The sequence below is a fragment of the Myotis nattereri genome, assembly GCF_964212035.1.
Source record: "Myotis nattereri genome assembly, chromosome: 3".
In the NCBI taxonomy this organism is placed as follows: Eukaryota; Metazoa; Chordata; class Mammalia; order Chiroptera; family Vespertilionidae; genus Myotis; species Myotis nattereri.
In genome coordinates, this window is record NC_138077.1 from 66,418,001 (window position 1) to 66,442,886 (window position 24,886).

A 24,886-nucleotide genomic window follows, 5' to 3' on the forward strand; every position below is an offset into this window, starting at 1 on the left:
AGAGGGGAGTGTCCCTCAGCCCAGCCTGCACCCTCTCCAATCTGGGACCCTTCGGACATCCTTCTCACAATCCCGGACTGCTGGCTCCCAACCGCTAGCCTGCCTGCCTGCCTGATTGCCCCTAACTGCTTCTGCCTGCCAGCCTGATCACTCCCTAACCACTCCCCTGCCAGCCTGATTAATGCCTAACTGCTCCCCTGCCAGCCTGATTGCCCCCAACTCCCCTCCCTTGCCAGCCCGATTGCCCCCACTGCCCTCCCCTGCCGGCCCAGTTGCCCTCAACTGCCCTCCCCTGCTGGCTATCTTGTGGCCACATGGGGACGGCCATCTTGTGCAAGGGCATGACAGTCAATTTCCATATTACCTCTTTATTATATAGGATTCTTTATCTGTTAGTTGGTGGGTAAATATGGCTGTTAGTGTAATATAGCAGAAATTGATATAGAGAGACTTGTACTTGAATCCCATTCTGCCACATGTCAGCCACGTGCCCTCTCTGAGACGTAGGGTCCTCATCTATAAAATAAAAAGAGTAGTTTCTGCCGTGTAGGGCCTATGAGCCTTGAATGAGATAACATACATAAAGGGCCTAGTACAAAGCCTGGCTCAGAGGACTGCTCTGAACATCAGTGCTAGTACCATAATTACTATCCTGGTTAGTAATAGTTTCCACCTGGAATAATGGAGCCCCAAGTGTAATGAAACCTTGCTAGTTAGACCCACAAGTGGACATTAATAATTCTGAAGCCCCGAAGCCCACACTTCCAGTAGAAATACGTTCCATAACAAATGGGACTTCTCTTTTATTGTGTCTTTTCAGATTGCGATGTGAGTCTTTACGAACTGGCGATTGAACTTCGAGAGAAAAGACTTGACATTGAGGAGGCCTTAGTTGAAGAGAAGAAAATTCTTGATAACCTCAAAAAGGAATATGATACATTGTCCAAAAAAGTATGCTTTGCCTTTTTTTCAGGTCTATTTATCCGCCCTCAACATGGTACTCGTTCTCCCAGCTAGAACATTTCAGTTCCATAGCAATGACATAATGTAGGATTTTTCCGAAGAGAAGATGCACTTCAAATGTTATATCCAGGATTTTTTTTCCTTCCAGCACAGTTATGCTCGGGGGGGGGGGGGGTATTGGACTTTCTTTTCCTAAATCATTGATTCCCAAACTTTTATGATTACACTAGAGGCCCGGTGCACAAAAATTTGTGCACTTGGGGGGTAAGGAGGGGTCCCTCAGCCCGGCCTGTGCCCTCTTGCAGTCTGGGACCCCTCAGGAGATAACGCCCTGCTGGCTTAGGCCTGCTCCCGGGTGGCAGAGGGCAGGCCCAATCCCTAGGTGCAGCCCCTGGTCGGGCTCAGAGCAGGGTCGATTGGGGAGTCGGGGCGCCACCCCCTGTCATGCACAGAGCAGGGCGGATTGGGAGGTTGCGATGCCACCCTCAGTCACACTCAGGGTAGGGCCGATTGGGGGGTTGGGGCACCGCCCCCTGTCACACTCAAGGCAGGGTTGATGGGGAGGTTGTGGCGCCACCCCCTGTCACGCACAGAGCAGGGCCAATCAGGGGTTGGGGCGCTGCCTCCTGTCACGCACAGAGCAGGGCCCATCAGGGCGGTTGGGGCGACGTACCCTGTCACACACAGAGCAGGGTTGATCAGGGGGTTGGGGAGCTCCCCCTGTCATGCACAGAGCAGGGCCCATCAGGGGGGTTGGGGAGCTCCCCCCTGTCATGCACAGAGCAGGGCCCATCAGGGGGTTGAGGAGCTCCCCCCTGTCACTCACAGAGTAGGGCCGATAGGGGAGTTGGGGCACCGCCCCCTGTCACACACAGAGCAGAGCGGATCAGGGGGTTGGGGTGCCACCCTCTATCACCCACAGAGCAGGGCCGATCAGGGGGTTGGGGCGCCGCCACTCTCACACTCAGGGCAGGGCCGATGGTGAGGTATGGCTCTACCCTGTCACACACAGAGCAGGGCCTGTGGGGGGGGGGAGGATTGGGGCACCGCATCCTGACACACACAGAGCCGCAGGGCTATCAGGGGGTTGGGGAGCTCCCCCATATCAGGCACAGAGCAGGGCTGATCAGGAGGTTGGGGCACCTTCCCCTGTCACGAACAGAGCAGGGCGGATAGGGAGGTTGTGGCCCCGCCCCTGTCACACACAGAGCCGCAGGTTGATCAGGGGGTTTGGGCGCTGCCCCCTGTCACCGTGATCCCGGTGCTGGAAGGCCACTCAGCTCAGCTGATCCCGGTTCTGGGAGGCATATTACCCTTTTACTATATAGGACAGAGGCCTGGTGCATGGGTGGGGCTGGCTGGTTTGCCCTGAAGGATGTCCTGGATCAGGGTGGGGATCCCCACTGGGGTGCCTGGCCAGCCTGGGTGAGGGGATGATGGCTGTTTGCAGCTGGTCACACACCCTTCAGGGTGGGGGTCCCCGCTGGGGTGCCTGGCTAGTCTGGGTGAGGGGTTGAGAGCTGTTTTCAGGCTGGCGGGTGACTGAGGCTCCCAACCTGTCCTTTTTTTCTTTTCTTTTTTTATTCTGGGCCAGCTTTAGCTCTTGCTCCAGCTCTGAGACCTCTGCTGCTGAAAGCAGGTATCTGGTTTGTTTGGGTTCTATAATTGAAACAATCTATAACTCCAGCTCTGAGATCCCAGCTCGCTGACAGCAGGTTTCTGGGGTTTTGTTTAGCTTCTATATTTATTACTGCAGGCTCAGAGGCTGGCAAGGCAGGAGGGGAACTTTGGCGTCCTCCGTCACTGAAGCAAGCAAGCCCCATGTTAGCTTGAAGCTGCCTGGCTGCCGGCGGCCATCTTGGCTGGCAGTTAATTTGCATATCACCGTGATTAGCCAATGGGAAGGGTAGCGGTTGTATGCTAATTACCATGTTTCTTTTTTATTAGATAGGATACTTCTATATGTAAAAAAAAAAAGTGTGGTGCTTGTACCCACATAATAAATGTATATTTATATATAGGTTGTATTTATGCACTATTGTACAATATACAGTTGACTCCTAAACAGCAGAGGTCCACTTATAACAGAGGTTTTTTTTCCAGTCAATTCTGTATCCCCAGGTTTGGCATTTGTAGATTCAACCAACCACTGATGGAAAACAGTAATTTGGAATCTGTGGTTGGGAATCCATGGATGTGGAGGCCCGACTTCAGTTATATGCAGATTTTCAACTGTGCAGGCTTGGTGCCCTTACCCCCACCCCCACATTTTTCAAGGGTCAACTGTGTTCTGTATAATATGAAACATTCACAAGAAGAGAAATTAAAAAGAATAAGATAAAAGTCAATAGAAATAGAAACTCAGATATTTTCTTTCTTCACTTTTTAACTCTGTGTTGTGTGCATCCCATGTCGGAGACCAGTTAGCTAACCTTTTGGTATAATTATATTGATTAATTTCTCCCTTATCTGCTCATTTTCCCTCTTGGGTATCTTTCCTAAAGCAACATCACTTAACTTGATTGATATTTAGAAATATTTTTGATAGATTGCTTCTCCTCTTTCAAATAGGAAATGGTTTGGGAAACGTTCAAGTTTTTAGGAGATGAAGATGTGCTTCAGAAATACTGTAGTTAGTAGTTTCATCACTTTAAAGGCTTTCCCCTTTAACTTATTGAGCCTACTATGACCAAACAAGATTCAAACCATTCTGACAAAGACACTCTGTACCAAAAGCAGCTTTTCACGTGAAAAGAGAAGGGAGATGAGGACACGCCCTCTGAGCTCACATTCACCAGACCTCTGCACTCTGGGGACATAGGAGTGATGGGAAAAGTGGTATGGGCCACGACTTAGGCTGAAAATACCACACATTTCTGGGCTGCAAACTGGAATCACCCATTTCATCCCAGCCCAGCAACGCAGATCCTGCTCATGCTTCTCCTTCCTCCCAAGATGCCCTCATTTACCACCTCGGGTATGTGTTTGCTGAATCTTGTCAACATTTCACTCATGGGGCCTCCCACAGGTCAAAATTGTGGCGAATAATCTGAACGCAGCAGAGGAGGACCTGGAGGCCTATCAGCGAGAGAAGCAGCAGCAGCTGAATGAAATTCTGGTTGTGATTCCGCTCAAGCTCCACCAGGTGAGGGGCCCAGAGAGGATGTCCCCCTCTGTCTGAGCAGAACCACCCCACCCAGGCCTTTCCCAAGGGTCACTGGTGGGGAGAAGAGCAGTCCTTTGCTGAGAATTCTCCCTGTAGAGTGACACGCCAGTCACACCAAAGCACGTGCGTTTCCCGGTGGCCTGCTGTTCAGCTGTGGAAGTTGAATTATTTCTGGAGAATGGTGAGCCTGGGACTTAGGAGTGGAGTGTCTTGGCAGGTGAAATCTTGGATCTTGCACACGTATCACTTTTCACACCATCTTTACATAGACGTGAAGTAATAGTGCAAGAATGATCTTCACGTAATGTCTACTCATTAATGACAAAAGTCAAGACAAAAGGAAAATTTTCTTTTTCCCCATTTTGTGTTCATCTCCACCCTCCACTTGAATTATAATATTTTAAAAGACAGAGATACATATCAGTGAGAGAAAAGGCTCGTCATACTATATTTTGTCAGGTAAAGAGAGAGAGCGCAGTATTTTGGAAGACAAACCGAGGATCAGCCTTATGTGTACATGCGTCTGTGTTGCGTGCTGTTGAGTTGGCTCTGACCCCAGGTGACCCTATGAATGAGGGATGTCCGCAGTGTCCTGTCCTCAGGGCCCTGCTCAGCTCCTGTAGACTCGTGCCTGTGGCTTCCTTTATGGAGTCAATCCGTCTCATACTTTCTCTCTTTTCCTGCTGCCTTCCATTTTCCCAGCATCATTGTCTTTTCCTGCCTTCTCGTGATGTGCCCTAACTAGGACTGTTTCAGTTTTGTCATTTTTGCCTTCAGCGATGTTTCAGGTGTAATTTGCTCCGTGTAACCTGACGCAACCTGGGTCAGCTGTCTGTAGCAATTTGCCTAACGTGCCAGCCCTGGAATGTCCGTCTCATCGTTGTGCAGTAGACGTTAGCCATGATCTGAGTGGGCAGATCTGCCGGCCCCAGAGGGATAATTATAATGTGCTTATTCTCTGCGGGCAACCTCCTGCTGTCACCCTCCTTAGCGGTGAGAAGAATACCAGGCCTGCGACAATGACCTAAACAAGGAGCAGAAGGGACTGCTTGCCCTGTGCTCTCTGTGACTGCACATTTAGTTTGGTCTTTGCTTTGATTTTTGTCTGGTTTCGTTTTTGTCAGATAGAGTATGTGATATTTGGGGAAATACCTACGGACCTTTCTGGAACGCTGGTCTTTTCTAACCACTCCTTGAGTCGGCTCCAAGGCCGCATCGTGCAGCTCCAGGAGGAGAACTCCAAGCAGCAGAAACTCAACAAAGAGTGGCGGGAGAGACGGAAGCAGCTTATTCGGGAAAAGAGAGAGATGGCAAAAACTATAAACAGTGAGTACCTGGGCCCACCATCATCTGGTAATGTCGACTGATACGTAACATTTATTGATAAGAGGGAACTCTCAAGTGACTGTCTCCAACTTTGAAAACACGCCCTGACTGGTTTGGCTCAGTGGATAGAGCGTCGGCCTGGGGACTGAAGGGTCCCGGGTTCGATTCTGGTCAAGGGCATGTACCTTGGTTACGGGTACACCCCCAGTGGGAAGTGTGCAGGAGGCAGCTGATCAATGTTTCTCTCTCATCAAACATGGATGTTTCTAACTCTCTATCCCTCTCCCTTCCTCTCTGTGAAACATCAATAAAATATATTAAAAGAAAACAGTAAGTAACTGAAGAATTAAGAGGAAACAAAAGCACCTTCTCATCTTCCTACTTATTACCTCTCTTACCAATCAGTGATCACTGTCCTAGTTTAAAGTGATACACCTTCTATCAAAGAAATGATTTCCCTGAATTACAAAAGGGTATATGTACAATGAAATGCGGAATAACACAATAATAACCCACGCACCACTAGCAAGCTTGAGAAACCTTCCTGCTTTCCCTTTCCGCAGGATCAAGTACCAGGCGAGTACATAGGTATGTGCGGGTGTCCACACACACTATGTGAAAGTACTCTGCATGCTTTTTAACTGCGATACTATATTATTCATATAATTTTGCAGTTCACTGTATGAAACCAGTTTTTTAGAGTTATCCAAATTGCTACGACAGTTGTTCATTTTAACTGCTGTTACAGCGATTTGCAACTGGTGAGCCGCAAGAATTTCTAAAACATGCAATCCCTATTTAATCAGGGGCACCGGCCTCTTCACTCTTAGGTTGTCAAATAAGAAAATGACAACAGCCAACACAACAATAGCCATCTCATGTGAAGGAATCAAAATTATACCTATTTTTTTTGTCAGATCGACAAAAAATAAAACTTTTTTTGGTGTGCCGCAGAAGTTCAATAATCAGTTTGTGTACCATGGGATGAAAGCGGTTGAAAATCACTGTGTTATTATAATAATCCATTGTAGGGCTGTAAAATAACTTATTTCTTCAGTCTCCTGTGGATATTTAAGGTATTTCCAATTTTTCATGGTGACAGGCAGTGTTTCAGTAAACCTTCTTGTATATGTCTCCGTGTGTGTGTGTGTGTGTGTGTGTGTGTGTGTGTGTGTGTGTGTCTGTAGGTGAATCCCAGATGGGGCCTCTGGGTAACAGAGGGATGTGTACTTTTCAGCTCTCTGCAAAGTTGCCACACTGCCCTCCAAAGTGGTTTTACCATTTCAGCTCCCCTCCCGCCCCCGGCAGTGAGTGACAATTGCCCAGGCTTCGTATTCTCATCAGTGCTTGATGCAACCAGGCTTTAATACTTTTGTCAACCTGGTAGATGTTAGAGTGTCTTTCATTGTGGTTTTTATTCACAGTTCCTTGATTCTGGTGAAGTTGAACAACTTCACATACATCTATTTGTGTTTCCTTTTCTGTAACTTGCCTGTCATGTCCTTTACCAATCTGTAACTTCTTTTTTCATCATTTTTTAAATTAATTTTAGGGAGTTCTTTCTATATTCTTTATTTGTCCATTAAATGCACTTCAAATCTCTTCTCACTTGTGGCTTGCCTTTGTCTGTGTTTAGTGTATCTTTTGGGGATATAGACATTTTAAATCTTAATATAGTTCATTTTTTCTATTTATTTGTGCTTTGTGCAGTGTGTGTGTGTGTGTGTGTGTGTGTGTGTGTGTGTGTGTGTGTATTGTTTAAGAAATCCTTTTCTGCCCAGTTGGTGTGGCTCAGTGGTTGAGTGTTGACCCATGAACCAGGAGGTCATGGTTCGATTCCCAGTCAGGGCATATGCCCGGGTTGTGGGCTCAATCTCCTGTGGGGGCCATGCAGGAGGCAGATCAATGATTCTCTCTCTTCATTGATGTTTCTATCTCTCAACCTCCCTTCCCTTCTCAAATCAATAAAAACATTTTTTTTTAAAAGAAATCCTTTTCTGTTTTGAGGTCATAAAGATTTTTTTATAGTTTTCTCTTTTAGTAGCGTTCTTCACATTTGCATTTTTAATCCATCTGGAACTGGATAGTATAAGATGCAGTATAAAGATTATTATCTTAACTTTTTTTGTAATATCCAATATATGGAATCTATGTGTAAGTTATTAAGTATTTCAGCTTTAATAAAAATAATATTACTGTAGCATCTACCTTAATACCACAGAACTGTACATTTTAAAATGTATCCTTTAAATCATTTTTTGTCATGTGTGTTTTGCTACAATTAAATAGATTTTTTAAAGAAAACCAAAAAAGGGAGAATATAGTGGTCAACTAGTCCAGGTTGCTTGGGTTTATAGAGGCCACTTCCCACAGTGCGGATGGCGCTGCCCTCCAGGGGGCTGAAGTATAAAATTTAAAAAGTCCATGTTAGTGCTCCATGTTTGCATAACACTCATTCGAGACACAGAGTTCTCTCAGGTGTAAACCTTGAGGTACGCGTGTTTCTCACGTGCTTCACGTTCCTTTGGCTTCGGTAGCCCATGAATGCTGTTTATATTTGGAAGTACTATTCATCAAACCAAGGAATAAACAAATAAAAAGTGAGGAAGCTTCTTTCAATTTGGGGAAACTAAGTTTGGGAAAATGTGTGAAGGAAATGAAATGAAGTATCACACTTTTGGAGTGTTAGTTAAAATAAAATAAAACATAGTTCCTCAGTGTGGGAGTTTTATTCAGTGACTTTTAGTTCTCTCACCTCCAGGCCATTTTCTGAAAGCAAGTTGTGAATCTGGTTAAAGAGTGATTTCTAATTCTGAGTATGAAACTAGAGTGAGTTCCTTTCCTGTAGCCAGTGATGAGAGACCCCACAGTTGGTATGTGGTTGCCTCCTCCCCGCCAGGAAAGAAGAGAAGAGTCTAGGGCAGTGATGGCGAACCTTTTGAGCTCGGCGTGTCAGCATTTTGAAAAACCCTAACTTAACTCTGGTGCCGTGTCACATATGGAAATTTTTTGATATTTGCAACCATAGTAAAACAAAGGCTTATATTTTTGATATTTATTTTATATATTTAAATGCCATTTAACAAAGAAAAATCAACCAAAAAAATGAGTTCGCGTGTCACCTCTGACACGTGTGTCATAGGTTCGCCATCACTGGTCTAGGGCATGGCGCTGGAAGGGTTACGTTTCCTCCATTCCAAGGAGGGCACAGCTCACAGACATGGGGAAGGTGGGTGGCATGTTCCAGAAGCCTTGATGTCCCCAGTGAAAATTAGTTGGTCTGATGGAGTCAAAAGGGCATTAGGTTGGCTCTACAGGGGGATGGTAAGGACCAGAGTCCATGTTGTAGCGCATTGCCATGGGAGAGGTTACCCCCTCAGATGGAGCTGGAGGGGAGCCAAGGGGCAGCCATAGGCCAGCCACACTGGGCAAGTAATTTAACCCTTTCATTTGCATCACCGGTTGTCATGGCCACTGCATTACACACATCGATGGTGTCCCTCCTCACACAGAATAGAAACAAGTAGCCCTCCCTGGTTTGTGCCTAATGGCAGCCTAGTCACTTATCCTGTGACAACTCAACCATAACAAACCATAACAATGATACCTGAAGACAGTTTCTGCGCCACCACAGAACTGTATCACGTTGTACCCCAGGGCCTTCAGACTTCACTTGGAGGTGGTCTGTGACTGAGAAGGTTTCCTAACAAGATCACATTTTCCTGAGGCGCTCAGAACCCGCAGAGGGATTTTGCCCAGGTGTTCCAGCATTCTCACATTGGGGAAAGACAACAAACACAAGTGAAATACCTTATAGGTCAGTTGGATATAGTCGTTAAAAAAACACACTAAAAAGGACTGGGAAAGCCAGCGAGAGGTCCCTAGGAGGATGGGAAGAGCTCTCTGCAAAGGTGACGTGCCTGGTAAGATGTGGCTCTTCCCGGCCGGAGGACCCGGACCTGCTGTTAGTTACACCTTCGGAACTGAGTGTATTGGACATGTCTCCCACGGGTCTCCTGCTTGCTTTCAGAAAATGGGCTGGACAGAGTGAACCATGTGGCTATTTGGGAAACAGCCTTCCAGGTTGTGGGAACCGAGATGGGAGAGAGCCTGGCATATCTGAGATGCCAAGGAGTAACCCAAGAGCGAGGTGTGAGAAAGGAGGTGGGAGAGCTAACACCGGCAGGGAGGGTAGACCATGCAGGGCCTGTGAAACACCACAAGACTTTCATGTTTACTTGGAGTAAGATGGAAACTTTTCTTAAACGCCTGCTCTATTCTTAACACTGATACTATAGCGATCAACAATAAAAGACTTACAAATGGACGTGTTTATAATCTAGTTGGAGTCCATTAGCAGTCTGAGGAGGGGCAGGTCAGGTTGCGTAAGCCAGTGGGGAAGATGAGTCTGTTGAACCCGGACCTCCTGGTTCATAGGTTGACCCTCAACCACTGAGCCCCACCAGCTGGGCTCACACAAGGTTTTGAAGTAGATGAACAGATAATGCAGGAATGAGCATTTTAAGTGAAGAGAACAGCAGCTGAGAAGTTAGAGAGGAAAAATCAACTGGTAACAAAATCTTTTTCCATCTTACAAAAGCCCGTCCTGATGATGTTCTTGTTATTGGTATTGTCCACTTGGTAACAATGGGAGCGGTTGCACAGCCTGGTAGTGACTGTCTTCTTTCAGAAATGGAAGAAACAGTCCGCGATCTGATGATCAGCAAGTTTGGCCGCGTGATAGACCTCGTAGCTCTTCAGACCCTTTCTGTGAATACAACACTTGAAGAGCTCAGGATCAAGAAACTTCGAAAGGAGATAACGAATGCCCGGGAAATAAAGCAGTGGGAGGTAAGGTCGGAGGGCACCTGACCTACTTCGGTTCAGTCTAGGTGGAGGCAAGGAGTCCTGGAGAGCTGTATGCCGTTCCTGTGAAGCATCTGCATAGCTGAAGGCGGGTCTGTGAGCCCCACTTCCCCATCCTACCCCTCTACTGAGAACTTCTGATCTTTTTTTTATGTCTTGGAAATAATTTTAATTCAGTAGGAAGATGCATATGGTCTAATGCAGGATATAAAATTGTATATATAATATTATTTTAATATGTAAGCTTATATTATAGCTATATAGTAATACATACATATATATTTTAAAATATGCTGAAATATTACCAATATTATCTTTGACTTTTGTTGGATATGGCTGCTTCATTTTCTTCATTTGTTCTTGTATTTTCAGGCTTATTATAATAGACTAGAGGCCCAATGCACGAAATTTGTGCAAGGGGCTTGGCCCTCGCAGCCGTGGTGGCTTGCCTAGGCCCTTGCAGCCCCAGTTTCATCCGGAAGGTCTCCCGGAAGGTCATTTGGCTGTCTGGTCTAATTAGCATATTATGCTTTTATTATTATAGACTAGAGGCCCAGTGCACAAATTTGTGCACATTGAAAGGAAATTAATTAGAAGAAATATTTTAGAGGCCGGGAAGGGACTGCGGGAGGTTGGCTCCAGGGTGTGTCCGGCCCATCTTGCCCAGTCCCAATCAGGGCCCATCGGGACCAGGGAGGGACTGCGGGAGGGCTCCAGGGCATGTCCAGCCCATCTCACCCAGTCCCGTTTGGAGCCAATCAGGACCATCTTGCCCAGTCCCCGTCCGGGCGATTGGGGCCAGCCAGCCAAGAGGGGACTGTGGGAGGGCTCCAGAGTGTGTCTGGCCCATCTTGCCCAATCCACATCAGCCAGACCCCAGCAGCAAGCTAACCTACCAGTTGGAGCGTCTGCCCCCTGGTGGTCAGTGCACGTCATAGCGAGTGGTTGAGCGTTTGGTCGACCACTCGATCAGACACTTAGCATATTAGACTTTTATATATAGATTTTTATATATTCCTTTTATGATCAGGAAAAAAGGACATCTAGAAAAACGAAATCTGGGAAGGATTACCTGGGTTTTCGATAGTCAGAATAACATTGTTAATAAATTAGACCTTGAAAGTTATTCAGAACAAATTATTGATCTTTAATATTCTTTTAAGGCCTGTGTTTTAGACATGTGGTAAGCATTTATGTCTTCTAGTTATCATCTTTGGAGGGAAAAGTCTATCAATAATATGTATTTTGAATTGATTGTAACCTCTTGTTTCAGTAGTTTCAAAGCTCTTCTTTGATAGAAATGGGCCCATGAAGAGAATTTGTCCTTACAGAGTGGGTGGTGGATGGCGTGCTGCGTTAACTCTCAGACTAAGCTTTTCCATAGTCATCTTGGGTTCCAAGCAAGTCCCTCAACCTTTCTTTGTTTCGGGTTCCTCTTGTATAAAATGAGGGGTTAGACATAGTGGCTTCTATGGTCACTTTCAGCTCCAATGACCTGTGATTTTTATCTTGTCTTTGAGGCAATATCTGTGTTTAGCGCCAATGATTTGTAGTCTGTTCCAGGAAATGAAGCCACTGAGGCCAAGGGCCTTAACAGTGTATGCACAGTTGGTGTCCTTGCTTATTGGCTTTCATTCAAAGTCCTGAGAAAGAAAAATTTAAACTACCAATTAATATATTATACTGTTAAAATAAGAAAATGCAAACCCGGAGAAGAATATGTATCAGTGTAACTTTGGCCTGGCCGGCATAGCTCAGTGGTTGAGCATTGACCTATGCACCAGGAGGTCACAGTTCAATTCCTGGTCAGCACATATGCCCGGGTTGTGGGCTCGATCCCCAGTGGGAGCTTCTGACCTTAAGCCTAGCTCTGCCTCCTTACCGTTCCCTTAGGAACTAGGCCACCTTGGGATGAAGGCACCAGCACTGGCATTTGGGGTCCAGGGTGCATGTAAATATGATGGCAAAGTGGCATGATTACAGAAAGGCTTCATTTTGAGGTCAACGTTCATGTATAAATGCTCTAACAGTGTTAGAGACTGAACGGCTATACTCTGAGGATCCTAATTGTGTTATTCTATATAGCATTTACATGCTGTTACAATTTGGAAATTATTAAACTCTGGGTAACAAATTTTATAACAAGATGAGGACTAGTTAGCTGGCAGGGCCTTAGAAGATGTCCATGCCTATGTCATTCCTAGAGCATGAGGCGAGGCAGTGCCCAGGTACAGCCTCATTCAAAGACAGGAGCTTTTATGGCAATTTCATAGCCTACAAGTCATTATGACTTCTTCAGTTTACTGTCGAATTTCATCAGTAGATAGGGGAGGTGGAGAGGTTGCCAGTGCTCTCTTGTCTTATCCTTTTTTTAATCCAGGATTTGCCATTGTGCTGTGAAGAAGTAAATGGTTGAAGTGCTCATGTGATAGGATTGGTCTCCATGAGGGGAATGCTAGACAGGATATGTGCAATCTAACATAATTTATTGGAGCACTAAGAGAACAAAGGAAAGCCACGAGCAGATGTATGGCCATTCAGGGACTTGGGGGATCCTGGGCCAAGACTGGGGAAAGAGCAACATCTAAAAGTTTTCTGCTTAAATTATCATTCTCCCTTTTAACTAGTGAATACCAGCACTCAGTCTGCATACTAATTCATTCCTCAACAATGGAGTGATATCGATGTCTGTCTGATTTTGCCTACTTTTGTCTTTGATCATACTTACAGTCTTCTTATCTTTTCTGTAATCAGACTAGACCCCATGCAGTTGCTTCTGGCTGCGTTTTCATACTGACTTCTGGTTATATTTTTCTATGTGCACATCACTTTGTTTGCCCAATGGCTTTGATCAAATCTGCACATTCATGTTTCTCTATTTCCTCTCATTCATGTCACCCATTCTGCATCTTCCTGCCCTGGTAGGAAAAGATTGCTCAAGTGCGATGGGAACTGATGATGAAGACAAAAGAACACACCAGAAAGCTCCACCAGATGAATGATCTATGTGTTGAAAAGAAGAAGCTTGATTCTCGGTTGAACACGCTCCAGAATCAGCAGGTATGCTTTCCTTCGGACCCTCTGTTGCATGGGCAAGTTCGGTAGCGGTAGTGTTCATGGGAATTTCAGTGCTGGCACATTTCAGCAAACCTTGATCTTACTAGTAGCCTGCTTCTCGCCTCAGGCCAGTCCCTGAGAACACCGATGTGACACTGGCCCCATCACAGGGAGCCTGAGGAACTAGCTTCATCGTGAGCATCTTGGGGCCATGAACTTACATAAATGCTAATCTATGGGGTTTGCCTTGGCCCTGGAGAGATAAGGCTATTTAGGTATAAATAGTACTAATACACTCCCTGAATTTGGCGCCTAACATCCATTTCCAATATCTGCTCCTTCCATTTAACCTAAAGTGGGCGTCTTGACTTGTGGGCTCTCACGTGTCGCCTCACTAAAGCACTTGTTCCTTCTTAGGGCTTTCAAATGGCTCTTTATAATATTTACTGAGCCTAACATTGTGTTCCTTAATTTGTGGTGGATACTACTTATTTAATGAAATTCATCCTTCAAGTCTTGCCCTCCAGGAACCCAACACCTATTCTGAATGAACTATAGTTCATGTCCTTGCAATAGGTTTTGCAAAACTGCCTATTGTTTCTCTTGGTTTTCTTTAAGCACCTGGCAGTGGCCTCAGCCAGGAGTGCTTTCCCCGGAGGAAAGCATCAGCATCACCTGGGAGGTTGTTAGAAATAACCCAGATCTACTGAGTCAGAAGCTGGGGGGCCGGGGGAGTCCTGGCATCAAACCACATTAACAAGCCTTCCAGGGGACTCTGATGCATGCTTGAGTTTAAGATCTCTAGTCTAAGTTCAAGGCCAAAAGGAGGAAAGAATATGGTTTATTCCACGGAGAAAGAATGAGAGGATTTGGAAAGCTTAAAAGTGGACATTAGATTTGAGAGGAAGCTTAGAATCAGAATACCGAGGACCCTTTATCCACTAAAGAGTTTGTGAGTGGAGAATCAAGGCAGTGTTGGAGAGGGTTGACACCCAAATAAAATCACAGAGTGAGCAGTCAGTAAACATTTGTTGACTTGAAGTGCTTTGACAAGTCCAGATACATTGAGAAGAGTTTGGAGGTAGATCAGTTGGATGGGAAAATTAATCATATATGTCTTTACAGAGTGTATCTTTACAGTATATCTTGACACGTGCAGTCTCTTTTCAAAGGATATCTCATTTAATCTTCCAAACACTGCTTCCTAAAGCTCAGAGTAGGGAGTAACTTGCTTCAGCTCTCAGAGCTAATGCACAGGAAGTGAGTTTTTAAAACGAGGTCTGTCTTCCTCCAAAGCTGACTCGGCTGTTCTTATTCTTACGACAGTCGAGGCATGCATTGGGATGTAGATGGTGAGAAGCTAGCTAGTGTCAAAAGAAATTCCCAAGTAAGATTAGTCAAAAACTTTTTGGATATGGTGAGGAGAATGAGGGAAAATTAAGGTGCCTTTAAAATGATGCCTGGAATGACTGGTGAGTTGGTACAAGCATTTAGCTGCCGGTAACCAAAAGCCCCATTGAAAGTAGCTTAAACAAATAGGGCTCATTTTTTTTTCATTGAACGAGAAGTCTAGAGACGACTTAAGGGGTTTGATTTAGTGGATCTGTGATATCAGGGGCCAGCATCTCTGTGATTCTCTCTGATTCTTTGAAGTTCTCCTCAGAGTCACAAAACAGCTGCGTCAGGTCCATGTTTCACATCCACATGCCAGCCACTTCTTTGCCTTCATAAGGAAGCACCAGTTTTCTGCTTATATTCACTCAGCCAACCCTAGCTGGAGGAGAAACTGGGTGATGTTAGTGTTTAGCTTTCACAGCCTCTACAGTGAAGGCAGGCAAGAGAGGAGCTATTGGGTAATGATAACCCCTATTTGCTAGGAAGGTCTGCCATCGTAAGTGAGGGTAATGGACAAATCATGGGCCTTTGGCTTCAGGTAACCTGGTTGTAACCCTGCTTCCGGTCCTTAATAATATAATCGCTTGGGCCAGTTCATGCATCTCTGTCCCAGTTTCTGTAAAACTAGACCACCACCATCGAATTCACAGTTGTTGTGAGGATTAAATGAAGCACCTGGCAGAGAGTGCAGACCAGCTGGGTGGTAATGTCCTGCCCTTTAGCTCATGTTCAAATTTTATTGAGCATCTACTTAGGTAACAAGCTCTAGGGTGAGTGCTGGGTACAGTGGTGAGATCCAGGATCTCGCAAGAAATATATCAAACATTTAGGTTGAACCATAACAAATTGCCACTTTCTTTAGGTTAAAAAGTGGTCAAATGTCATACATTTTAAATGGCGCGCTCTGCTGATTCCAATGACACGAGGTGGCTGTTTTGATGGAACACAGAGCAGAAGACCCGAGCCTAGTCCATGGGGCAAAGAAGGCCTCCCTGAAAGTGAGGTCTGGAGCATGAGCAGGAGTTGGCTGGACAGGGGCTGAAATCAGATAAGGACATACAGATGATTTTTGGTTGTTGTTAATCCTCACCCGAGGATATTTTTCCATTGATTTTTAGAGAGTGGAAGGGAAGTGGGGGGAGAGAGAAACAAGAATGTGAGAGAGACTCATCCATGTGAGAGAAACACATTGATTGGTTGCCTCCCACACTTGCCCTGACCAGGGCCAGGAATCGAGCCTGCAACCGAGGTTAAGTGCCCTTGACCGGAATTGAACCCAGGATCCTCAGTCTGCAGGGCAATGCTCTATCCATTGAGCCAAACCGGCTAGGGCAGGACATAAAGGTGATGTTCTTTTCAGAAAATAAAATATGATGATGAGCTGTATAGAAAAAGGAGGCACCTTGTCTTTTATGATTCCAGTGATAAGCCCTCCAAGGTATAAGTGGCGGCTTACCCATCTAAAGGATATTTGCATTTTAAGAGTTGTTTGTTAGCGCAAAGGAACACATTTCTAACGGTGGGATTTCAGTGGACGAATGCAAGCCCCTTAAAGGAAGGAGCAATGGCTGTTTAAATGGATTAAGGCAGGCACTCCCATATAAGAACATATAAGAACAGACGTTTTCTCAGCCAACATGATGCTTCAAGTAAGGAGATGCTTTCTTTCAACAGGGCAATGCCTTCCAGGGCCCTCGGAGAGCAGATATTGTGGCCAGAGAGAAGGTCACTCACCTGATCCAACTCCAGGCGGAAAGGATTCTGGCCTTAAAGCAAGAGATTGCTCTTTTGCGCAAGAAAGGCGGCGTTATCCTCCCACCCATTAAGTTCCCACCGGAGAACAGATGAAGCCCCTGTGCCTTTTCCTTTTTTTTTTTTTTGTCTCAAATCCACCCAAGATTTCTGACATAAATTTCCCCAGAAGTTGTCTCCTGCGACAGTCTGTTATTTTGAAGTGAATGGACCTAAAAGTCTAAAACGAGATCCAGCCAGGTAATGCCCAACATCTGTCATTGAGCTGAGCCATTTCACATTTGTTTGGAACCAACTGGATTGAACGTGAAGTCTCAGAAGGCTGTGTCTCATACTAAGAAAGCATCTTTCATATGCCCCGTTTTAGGAAACTTGTGTCTGTGTTTGTTTTATCTGAATTTTTAGCCATTGGCAAGAAAAGCTAGCATTGAGAGTGTTAGCTGGTCCCTTTTCTGTTGCTGTTTAAAGCCAGTGGGCTAGAAGGTGAGTAGCAGCCTGGATTTGAGGGCCCCATGGATTAGCTAAATGAAGATTGGGAGCATTAGCCCTCACCCAGGTTGTGTCTGAAGTCACATCTTATTTCTCTTACCTGTTCGACTTCCCCTTGCCTATCATTTGCATGCTGCTTATAGTCCTTCACTTCCTCTCTTAAATTTTTTTTTTAAATTCTACTTTTCTGAAAGTCATGTTGCATCTTGATGAGTTTTTCCAATTTAGCTTTGGCTGGAAAAAGGGGGTAACAATCTACCAGCTGGCACGCTACTGCTTTTGGCCAGCAGAGGGAGCACTTGTCCTAGACTGCCATCGGTCCTGGGGCTTTCCTACCATCTTGCTCATCAAATTCATGACAGGAGTGAGAAGCCAGATGCCTCTTAATGAGATTGTGTGTCTCAAGAGGCATTTCATCTGTAACTCAGCTCTACTGAGATTGAGAAGAGGCCTTGCAAGCTTCAGCCTCCATCTAGTCCCAGGTATAAGGATCCTATGGATGGGCAGCAAGCAGTAAGTAAATGCGGGTTTTAAACAAGCGGTGAGTCAGCTCCCCTGGCAGTGTTGGTGTATCTTTGGAAAGAAGGGAAGGGAATGTATCAGGCACCACCTGTGTAGCGTAGCTCTTAAATACTTGGTCTTCAGCACACACAGACCGCTACAGAAATGATTAGTTCCATTCCTTGACCTGACCCGAGTTTTACCTTCAGTGCAGTCAGGAGAACTGACTCTGCTTCTCCTTGCCTCCTGTACGCTTGCCTCCCTCCTGGACTCAGCAGTTACTAATGCATCCCACGTTACTAAAAGCACAACCGACATTCCGTATTTACAGACAAAAACATCAGAGACATCTATCTTTTCCAGATCTCATCCCTTGATCTGAAAACAGCCCAAGTGGGTATTCTCTTCAGATACTCAAAGACTGAATCCTAACATCTAAGGAAAACGCTGACTCACTCATGACTAAGCTGAAGGTTACAGGGAAGACTAAACATTTATTTAGAAGTTACAGTGTTTGTTTTTACAGAGCGATGTTGCCGCGGATTATTGATTCTGGAAGGTCTGTTAATGCTTATAGTACTATACACATCTGAGTCTGTTCTCACGGGCGTCTTCTGGAGACCTTGCCTGTAGCACCAGAGCTGGCCGCCCTCACAGGTGTCTGCAGCCTGCGCGCCCCTGGCCTCTGCGTTACCCGCACGCTCCTCACGCACAGTGAGCGGGCGTCCTCCCTCGGGCGGCTGCTCTCTGGGCCTCTGCAGCCCCCCGGGCCGGGGCAGAGGTTCTGAGCCGCCTCCTTGGTCTGGGTGCTGGCCAGTCCGTGCTCCTCTTTCCTGGTTTGCCCCTGGTATGTGGTGGCTTCTTTGTTTAACCTCTCATACCTCCATGGGTAGGAGTCCCTATGTCTTTCCAGAATTATAACAACACATATACATTTATTTACAAGTGCATAAATATATAAATATGGCTATTATAGAAAAATAAATACCAATTTCCTCTGTCTCTTTAAAAACGATAATAGTCTTTCTGAAATACTGGCTTCTGCCTAAATGATGGGGGGTGGTGTTTCAAAAGATATGTGCACTGGTGGGCTGGGGGAGAGCTGCCTCCCGGGCTCCTGTCCTCCGTGGGTCCCCGTGGGGTGCTGGGGGCACCACTCTCCTCCACCCATTTGGCAAGTGTCAGGACTGTCCACTTCTTCAACCGGTGCCAGGCCCAAGCAGCACGGGGGCCCTGCGGGGAGAGAGAATGGAAACATTAACATCCTGACTGTCCAGGAAGCGGCACTCAGAGGCACTGGCCACACTCGTCCAAAAGGAGAGAGAAACCTACAGCCATGACAAGGTGATTTCTGGTCTTGATCACCCCACACACAGTCCATTCCCCCAGGGGAGCCCATCCAGTGTCAGAGGCGCCGGGCCTGGCTCTAGGAGGTGAATTCCATCTCCCAGAGGCAGGGTTGAGGGTCTGCACGTGGACCTATAGCCACACCACGGAGGCTAAGAAACATGACCCAAGCCTCTGCAGCAGCCGGCACCCACCCAAGAATCCACTGATTTCCAAGGCACTGGCCCAGGGAAGACAGAGGGAGGGGCTGGTGTGCACTGAGCCCCACGGAGGAAAGTTCTGTGGAAGCACAGAGAGTTCCGATGGTTGTGAGAACTTGGCTCCCGAATGATTGATGTAACCTTAGTCCTTAATTAAGAGACAAGACCCAACAAAACAAGGTATTTTGGCATGATTAGAGAGCGCCTCTTCTTATGAGAGGCAGTAGGAATTTGTGAATGGCCTTAATGCAGAGACCAAAAAATGTCTTTCTCTGAAATGGGATGGTGTCCTTTTCCTCAGCCTGTGAGGACGAGGCTTGTGATGGTGGAGAAGGACCCGACCGGTAGGCCCCTGCACATCAGCTAGGCCTTCGGGCAGAAGGGAGGGTGGCCAGCCCCTGTCCTTCCTCGTCTCTCCTGATTAAAGCCACGGACAGCTCCCTACCAAGCACCACCTTCAATGACTTCTCCCCAGCGCCCCCCTCCTCCAAGTCACTCCTGGGATGTGGGTTCCTACCTCATGCTACCTCCAGCCTCTTTAATTTCCTGCTCTGCCCCCGGCACAAACCTGGGTGAAAAAGAGGGTCCCATGTCGCTTCCAGCCCCGGATTCTGGGGTCCTCGCCTCATCCCGGGCTGGCTGGCTGGAGCAGGCTGCTCCTGGAGTGGGTGGCGGTCCTGGGGGGTCTGCAGCCGCTGGTGCGTTGAGGCACCGGGCAGTGTGTACAGGAAAGAGGCCTCGTCTGGGTTGGCCTTGGCTCCCCTGCGTGCACGAGACCAAATGGGAGTGAGGTGTGGGCAGGGTGGGTCCACGCCCCCACCGCCCAGCTGCTTCCCTGTCAAGAACACCAGAGGGGAAAGGGCCCAGACGGGCAGGGGCGGCTCCCTTATGAACATCGAGAGGTGCCACACCATTTCCACGGGTAATTCTGGCCTCTCTCCATTGTATTCCATGCAAGTCCTAAGTGTATTAGAAAATGTGGGGTCAGGGGTGTCTGGGCAAAGCCAGCAGTGCCTGGCTCCGCAGCCTGCCAGGTGGGGGGCAGATTCTGAGAGGCTGACCCGTGCTCCAGAGCAGAAAGGGCTTCGTAACTGCAAACACTACCCCCCTCGTGGGGGGGCGGGGGGAGCAGTGGAGCAGGCTGTCAGATGCGGGGACCCCTTAGTCTAGAAGAAATGAGGAGCATGAGGAATTTCGCGAAGCGGGCCCCGCCTCTCAGTGGCTGGTGCTGAACCTGAGGGCCTACAGGGAGAGGGAGCTCTGGGACCGGAGACAGATGCAGGGGTGGGAGGGCCCGTTACCTGGGAGGCGGGGCACTGTGGGCGCCATGCCCATCGCCAGGAGCGGGCTGCCTCCGGAGGTGGTTGGTGTCGTCCTGCTGCTCAAAGGGAAGGGGAATGGCAGGGTCATGTCGGCGTCCAGGACACGTCCCCGTGCATCCTCTAGCAGGATGAGCTGCTCCTGACTAAGGAAGCCGGGCCCGCAGTCCAGGACGGGAGGCCGGCAGGCAGGCAGCCTCAGGAGGCGCCCAGCCTCCCCTCCAGGGCGGCCGCACCCGCTCACCCGCACCCGGGATGCGTTACCTGCGGCCGTGCCCCGGGACAGCGCTGCGGAGACTTCACGCCTGGGTGGCCCGTGGCAGGCGCAGGGCAGCCCCTGTTCACATGCCCCCCATTGGCACAGGCCCGTCCATTGGTGCCGCTGAGGTAGGGCTGCCCGTGGGCTCGGTGGCCGGGAGGTCCTCCCAGCGGCACCATAGTGTACTGGCAGGAGGAGGACAGCAAGGTACTTCGAGGAAAACCCAGGTCTGTTGTATGCTCTGGAAGGAAGGACAGAGGTCTGCTGAGGCCACACGAACCACAGAAAACTCCTGAGCACAGGGTCAGATCAGGGAGGCAGGGAGCTGGCACCGCCCTAGAGACGAGAATATTCTCCCTCGCAAACTTCTTCACGCTACTCATGTCTCCCTAACAGCGACTTCCTTTGCAGTGGAGATGAGGGTGAGGAGATACAGGGGCAAGTGTTCAGGAGGAGGAGGAGGTGAGCGAGCACAAGGAGCAATAGTTAGGGGAGGCAAGATGGATCATGTGCCGTAGGAAGGGGGGAGTGCAGCGCAGCCCTGGACCCAGAGCAGAGGCAGGAAACGTTTGGCGGGGAGAGGTGGGTAAGTGTGAGCACAGTCAGAGCAGCAGCTTCGGGTGTGAAAAGGAGTTGGAGCCAGATGAGTCCTGAGCTCCCGAGATGCAGAAGGGCCAACTCCCCCTCTTCACACTCTCCTCTGCCTGCCAGGTCCGAGAGCTGGGAGGAGGGACTTAGTCCTGGGGTGTTCTGTGACTCTCCCTAAGCCCTCTGGGGACCCAGGAGCTTGCGCCCCAGTGAATGGGAAGCAGGCACCTCTGATCCTGCCCTGGGGAGAGGCCTCCTTGGAGGGCGGGGGGGGGGGGCGGGGAGGGGGCTCCCTCCCTCCCTAGGCTCCTCCCCTGGTGTGGGGGAAGGCCGCTCACTCACTCTGCTTGGACCAGGCCCTCCACAAGCAGAAGGGGATGAAGGCGACGATGATGAGGACGATGGAGCCCAGGACGACCCCCACAATCAGGTAGGGCAGGTCGCTGGAGCGTGCCACCATGGCCCCTGTGCCCACCGGCCGCTCCATGGTTTCAGGGGGTGGCGGCTGAGGTGGAGCCAGAGTTGGGGGTGGGAGCCCGCCAGGATGACCAGACTTCCGAGCTGTAATTGTGAACAAGACTCCCATCAGCATCGATTTCTCTGACATTTCGTTCACAACAAACAGCAAACATCCCGATTCCATGGGTGTGGGAAATGGGGCTTCGAAACCCTTTATTGGGTGAGCGTGGTGTCCCAGCTCAGCAGGACCTTGCCATCTATTGTGAAACTTGGGATTACTGAGAACTGGACCTTGTATTTCAAAACACAATCAGAGGGTTGTGAGCCAAGCCCGGAGCCAGGCTGGGTGCGCTGGGCAGCAGGGTGTGGGGATTTCCTGAAAGAGGAGCTGGGGAACTTCAGGAAGAAAGTATAACAAATGCAGGAAACCAGCAGGAGAACCGGGAAAGGAGGCATTCACCCACGGACTTGCCCTTCCTGGCAGGTTAAGGGGTGCAGAGGACCAGGCATGAGCCCGAGCTGCAGAGCAGGAGGATAGGTGTGTTGGGTGGGACTCCCTGGGGCAGACAGGATCTGGGAAACGCTGATCCCAAGGTAACAAGGTAGGATGGTGAGCTCCTCAGGGTTTGCTATCAAGGTGCATCTGACATTGTCAACCCTCTTCTCAGCCGTCCCCTGGCCTTTCTGATACTGCAGCCTTCTGCTATACCCCGGCCTCTGGCTGCTGCTGCTCCTCTCTCTCCTCCTGCTCTCTCCTTTCCAGCTTCTCCTCAGACACTGGGAGGTGTTCCTGGTCCCTGTCGGTCGGCACTCTCTGTGCACCCTCATCTGTTCCCATGATTTCAGCCTAATGACACTTCCTCAGAAAACAGACCCAAACCCATCCTTCTCTTTACCTGTGCTCCGCACCCTGCTCTCTCCCCTCAGCCCGTTCCGGCACAGTCACCAGTGACTCCTCAGCAAACAAATCCAACAATGGCCCTCCTACAGCCCACAGGGCCATCTCCCCTCCTTCCAGGACCATGTACTTAACTGCCTGGAGGTCCTTGCAGGTTTGTCCAGTCCCCTAGGCCACTCCCTCCTCAGTCCCCCCGAAGATGCAATCCTTTCCAAAGGCCAGCGTGTAACCCGTGTGAGGGCTCTGCTTTTTGCCCTGGGCACTCTGATACAAGACCTCTGGTCCTGGGTGGATCTGCCCCTCACTGCACTGTACACGATGGAAGAGGGCAGGCAGTGCTGGCCAAGTGATGGGAAGCAGGGCACAGCTGGAGAGAGATGTTGCCAATGAAGGAAAATGGGTTTTCTCGTCTCTATTCCTTGGCGATCTCCTGAGTTTGTTCTTTGCAATACACCTGCTTTACACACTTTCAGTGTTTGCATAAAGGAGACAGTATCTATCCACTTGACCGATGTGGAAATAAATTATTATGTGAATATGTTTAACATGTTGTAATGCAGAGAAAGAGACTGGGCTTGTAACTGGACAAACTTGGCCCAAAGTGTGCTCTACCACTAACTGGCCGCTTGACCTGGGTCAAGGTATATCATTTCCTTTTCTGTCTCATGGGGTTGGAGTTAATTAAGTAAATGAACCAGTGTTAGCATCAAATGTTATCATAGGAATAAAGTGCTTATAGAAAGTTTCCAACCTAAGAACGGGTTCCACTCCATGAGCTCATGTAGGAGTGAGTTCCCAAGTTCTTTGTAGCCGTCATGTAGCAAGCCATCTGTACTTAATATGAGGCGCAAGCAAATGAAAGGTTAAGAATGACAAAGTTTAGGGGCACCTGGAAAAAGAGTCTTCCTGGGCAAGAGACACCCAGCAAAGCACACAGAACAGAGACAGACACAGAACCCACCAACCTCACCTTTGGTTTCACAGATCATCACGTTGCTGAACTCACTCTCGCCGCCCTCATTAAAGCACTGCATCTTAATGTCATAGGAGGTCTCCGGCTGCAGGTGGTTGATGGAGTGCCAATATCTATCCCCTGGGAGAGAGAGACAGTCACACATGGGGACGTGGATCTGGTTTGCCTGGTCTCCACGGGCAGTCAGACTCAGGGCTGGGTAGTGGGGCGGCTGCCATGACCGGCCCCATCACCTGTTGTCCCATCACCATGGGAAGGAACCGTGCGGGTTTATGAACTCGATGACGCCAAGTGAGTCATGAAAGAGACGACGATATGGGGCACAGATGCTGTGTGTCACAGCAGCCCAGGCTTTACACCTTCACCAACACCGAGACCCCCCGTGCCAACAGAGGAAACCAAGTCACACGAAAGCGTTTCTCACCCTCCACCATGTCCTTCTTGTAGTCACTGTCATTGTCGCTGTCCGTGGGCCGGTAGTAGATGTAGAAGCCATGGATGGGGGTGTTGTTGTTACTGGCTGGGATATACTTAGGGAAAGGAGAAGAAACACGTTGACAGTGGAACAGAGAGATCACCAGGTGCGGCCATGGGGGACGGGAATTTCCCCCCGGCCTACAGTTCAAAATTCCCGGGGGGACCCTGGCAGGCATTTCTGATGACATCCCCAAAGCTGTCTGGAGAATGCTATATTCAGCCCAGAGGTCCCCCAGCCTTTGGAGACAAGAAACAAATGGACATTTCCCCAAAGAGTTAAGTCCCCTCTGAGCCTGCCTGGGTGGGGATGATGATGGATGGACAGACACACTTAAGGGGAAAGGCTGGGGAAGACAAGTGGTTCTCTTTTGCCCAACACGAGCTCCGCCCGCCTCCCCATGCGGGCTACGCAAGGCCACGTACCATCCACTTGAGCATGATGGTGGTCTCATTGATGGCGTCGGTGAAGGTGATGTATGGGCCCGCCACGGGCCGCTCATAGAGGCGGCCGCTATAGCCCGACACCACGTACGGCTGGGAGGGGGCGCTGGGCTCGCTCTCTCCCAGCATGTTCAGAGCCCGGACTCGGAACTTGTAGGAGGTGCCTGGTGAGAGAGACACTCACTGATCCCTCCCAGGAGCTGGGCAACACCTTCCGACTTGCTCACAGATCATTCAGGCCCTGGACCTGGGCGGGGGGTGTCTTCTGGGCAGACCTTCCCCAAAAGCAAACCCCAAAGGACTCAGGAGACTTCCCACCCTCATCAGAAAGGGAGAGAGAGGGCTTGTGGAACTGAGGCACCACAGAGCATCCATGGGATCCTAGAGGTGGGTGGAGGATGAGCAGTGAG

At 48.6% G+C, this 24,886-nt stretch overlaps 2 protein-coding genes across 2 annotated transcripts in view; one reads left to right on the forward strand and one right to left on the reverse strand.

The window, feature by feature from the left end:
* Positions 1 to 16,731, forward strand: part of CFAP44 (cilia and flagella associated protein 44) — a gene marked incomplete at its 3' end in the record, with an annotated part of 124,576 nt that extends 107,845 nt beyond the window's left edge. Inside the window, 7 exon segments of the mRNA XM_081085985.1 lie at positions 821 to 951; positions 3,992 to 4,108; positions 5,254 to 5,455; positions 10,146 to 10,306; positions 13,247 to 13,381; positions 16,448 to 16,610; positions 16,613 to 16,731. Coding sequence (XP_080942111.1) covers positions 821 to 951; positions 3,992 to 4,108; positions 5,254 to 5,455; positions 10,146 to 10,306; positions 13,247 to 13,381; positions 16,448 to 16,610; positions 16,613 to 16,731 — 1,028 coding nt within the window.
* A 1,254-nt stretch (positions 16,732 to 17,985) lies between these two features.
* Positions 17,986 to 24,886, reverse strand: part of BOC (BOC cell adhesion associated, oncogene regulated) — a 34,694-nt gene continuing 27,793 nt past the window's right edge. Inside the window, exons 11-18 of the mRNA XM_081088470.1 lie at positions 24,459 to 24,640; positions 23,983 to 24,088; positions 23,556 to 23,678; positions 21,571 to 21,789; positions 20,646 to 20,881; positions 20,364 to 20,440; positions 19,631 to 19,824; positions 17,986 to 18,748 (exon numbers count right to left, since the gene is read on the reverse strand). Of these exons, the coding sequence (XP_080944596.1) occupies positions 18,561 to 18,748; positions 19,631 to 19,824; positions 20,364 to 20,440; positions 20,646 to 20,881; positions 21,571 to 21,789; positions 23,556 to 23,678; positions 23,983 to 24,088; positions 24,459 to 24,640 (1,325 nt within the window). The 3' untranslated portion in view covers positions 17,986 to 18,560. The remainder of the gene's footprint in view (positions 18,749 to 19,630; positions 19,825 to 20,363; positions 20,441 to 20,645; positions 20,882 to 21,570; positions 21,790 to 23,555; positions 23,679 to 23,982; positions 24,089 to 24,458; positions 24,641 to 24,886) is intronic.